The sequence below is a fragment of the Palaemon carinicauda genome, chromosome 12 (genome assembly GCF_036898095.1).
Source record: "Palaemon carinicauda isolate YSFRI2023 chromosome 12, ASM3689809v2, whole genome shotgun sequence".
NCBI lineage: Eukaryota > Metazoa > Arthropoda > Malacostraca > Decapoda > Palaemonidae > Palaemon > Palaemon carinicauda.
Genome location: NC_090736.1, coordinates 5,585,649 through 5,588,148, shown reverse-complemented (window position 1 = coordinate 5,588,148; position 2,500 = coordinate 5,585,649). Strand labels below are relative to the sequence as shown.

Below are 2,500 nucleotides of genomic sequence, written 5' to 3'. Positions count from 1 at the left end.
TACGGAGAAGGACAGTGTAGCTGCGCTGATATTACCATAGCTAAAGTATCTTCTACCCATTCGATGATATGAAACTTATTTTGTCTTATGAGTGCGTATGTGTAGGCCGATTCATCTTTTGATTTCTTATTTGTATATTTCGTCTGTGTTCTTTTATATATTGTTATTGTCTGGACATATAGCTGTTCGGTAAAGGACAATAGTAAACGGGTAATTTTGTGGATATTTTCCTGTAGGTTATCTATATATGGTAAAACTTTATAGATGTGGCCAATAAATCTATCTATCTATCTATCTGTATTTAAGATATTCAACTTCCCTTCTGTCTTTTTTTTTTCCAGAGAAGGCAGAGCAGATCTTCACCAGGTACCCGAAACAAGGAATGCCAAATGAAAATCACAGACTGGTCGCCCAACTAACAAGTGTGTCACAGTGCGCTAAACTCTGCTTGGAAGGTAGGCAGATCGGTGTTTTTTAAAGTGCTGTAAATTGAAAACTATTAATAGGTTGAGGATTTTACTGCTAGATTTAGAAAAAGAGACAAAGAAGGATTAAAATACGGCAATGGTTATAATAGCTGATTTTATTGCAGGGATTTATATGGATGGGAGGATACTTAGGATTTTCAAGTACTGACCAGCAATAAATTGAATATATTAAAAGCAGAAGGATAAATACGTTTAAAGTAAATAAAATAGGATTTAAAACTTCTATTATAAAAAGGATTCTCTATATATATTTCATGTTTTCTGGTAGATCATAATAGAATAAACATCATACCTATCTCCCTCGCAGCCTTGCATTCAAAAATTCTACAAAGCTGCTTTCTTCTAGATCATAATAGAATAAACATCATACCTATCTCCCTCGCAGCCTTGCATTCAAAAATTCTACAAAGCTGCTTTCTTCTAGATCATAATAGAATAAACATCGTACCTATCTCCCTCGCAGCCTTGCATTCAAAAATTCTACAAAGCTGCTTTCTTCTAGACCATGATAGAATAAACATCGTACCTATCTCTCTCTCAGCCTTGCATTCGACAATCATATGAAATATATTTGTTCCTTCAAAACCAGAAACGGGATCAGACGCCTCGCAGACTTGCCAGAGTTACGATTACTGCAGTTTGTGCGAGGCTGGAGACTACGGCGTGTGCGGGTCGGACAATAAAGGCGGAGTCAACATGTGTTTCCTGGGCAATCATCACTTGGGAGAACCTGACCTCAAATTGGTAACGACGGACAACTGCGAACATTATTCTCGTAAGTGAGACAGGAGTTACAAGTTTGTTTGTTTGCTTGTTTGTGTATTGTAAACATGATAAAGCAGACGTTTAATAGTGGAATTTTACGAAAATTAGATCAAAGGTGGGACTGTCAGAGATCTGGATTAGGAACCAACCTCTTTTTTAGGTTGGCACACAAGTTCCAGGCAACTTGCCACTAAGCTATTGAGAGAGAGAGAGAGAGAGAGAGAGAGAGAGAGAGAGAGAGAGAGAGAGAGAGAGAGAGAGAGAGAGAGAGAGAGAGAGAGAGAGAGAGTTATTAACTCCAATACTTTACTTCTAACGTGTGCCTTTTCCTCCACAGGGGACCTCTTCGGAGATCAAGACTATGCTTCCTGGATCTCAAGTCACAAGATGAAAGAGAAGCCTTACTCGTCAGGTGAGAAACGGGATTTTAATTAGAAACACATTATTATTATCATTATTATTATTATTATTATTATTATTATTATTATTATTATTATTATTATTATTATTATTATTATTATTATTATTATTATTATTACTTACTTACTTACTTACTAAGCCACAACCCTAGTTGGAAAAGAGGGATGCTACAAGCAGGGGCTCCAACAGAGAAAACAGCTCAGTGAGTAAAGGAAACAAAGAAAAATAAAATATTTTAAGAAGAGCAACAAGATTAAAATAAATATCTCCTACATAAACTATAAAAACTTCAACAAACCAAGAGGAAGAGAAATAAGATAGAATAGTGTACCCAAGTGTACCCTCTCGTTCTTCCTGCTAAGCTCTTCAAAATCCATTCCTTCGATTCTCTTCATCAATTTAACTTCGGATTCTAAGTCTCTTTGAGGAAAACAACTTAGCATTTTTCACCTGAATGCTATTTCCTGTCGAGATTATTATTATTATTATCATTATTATTATTATTATTATTACTAGCCAAGCTACAACCCTAGTTGGAAAAGCAAGATGCTATAAGCCCAAGGGCTCCAACAGGGAAAAATAGCCCAGTGAGGAAAGGAAATAAGGAAATAAATAAATGATGAGAATATATTAACAATATATCATTCTAAAAACAGTAACAGCTTCAAAACAGATATGTCCTATATAAACTACTAACAAGGTCAAAAACAGATAAGTCATATATAAACTATAAAAAGACTCATGTCAGCCTGGTCAACATAAAAACATTTGCTCCAACTTTGAACTTTTGAAGTTCTACTGATTCAACTACCCGATTAGGAAGACTA

General features: G+C 35.3%; 1 protein-coding gene across 1 annotated transcript in view; it reads left to right on the top strand.

The window, feature by feature from the left end:
* The window catches only part of LOC137650495 (uncharacterized), a 51,561-nt gene that overhangs the window by 47,071 nt on the left and 1,990 nt on the right, over nucleotides 1-2,500 (top strand). Inside the window, exons 21-23 of the mRNA XM_068383722.1 lie at nucleotides 342-455; nucleotides 1,078-1,263; nucleotides 1,591-1,665. Coding sequence (XP_068239823.1) covers nucleotides 342-455; nucleotides 1,078-1,263; nucleotides 1,591-1,665 — 375 coding nt within the window. The remainder of the gene's footprint in view (nucleotides 1-341; nucleotides 456-1,077; nucleotides 1,264-1,590; nucleotides 1,666-2,500) is intronic.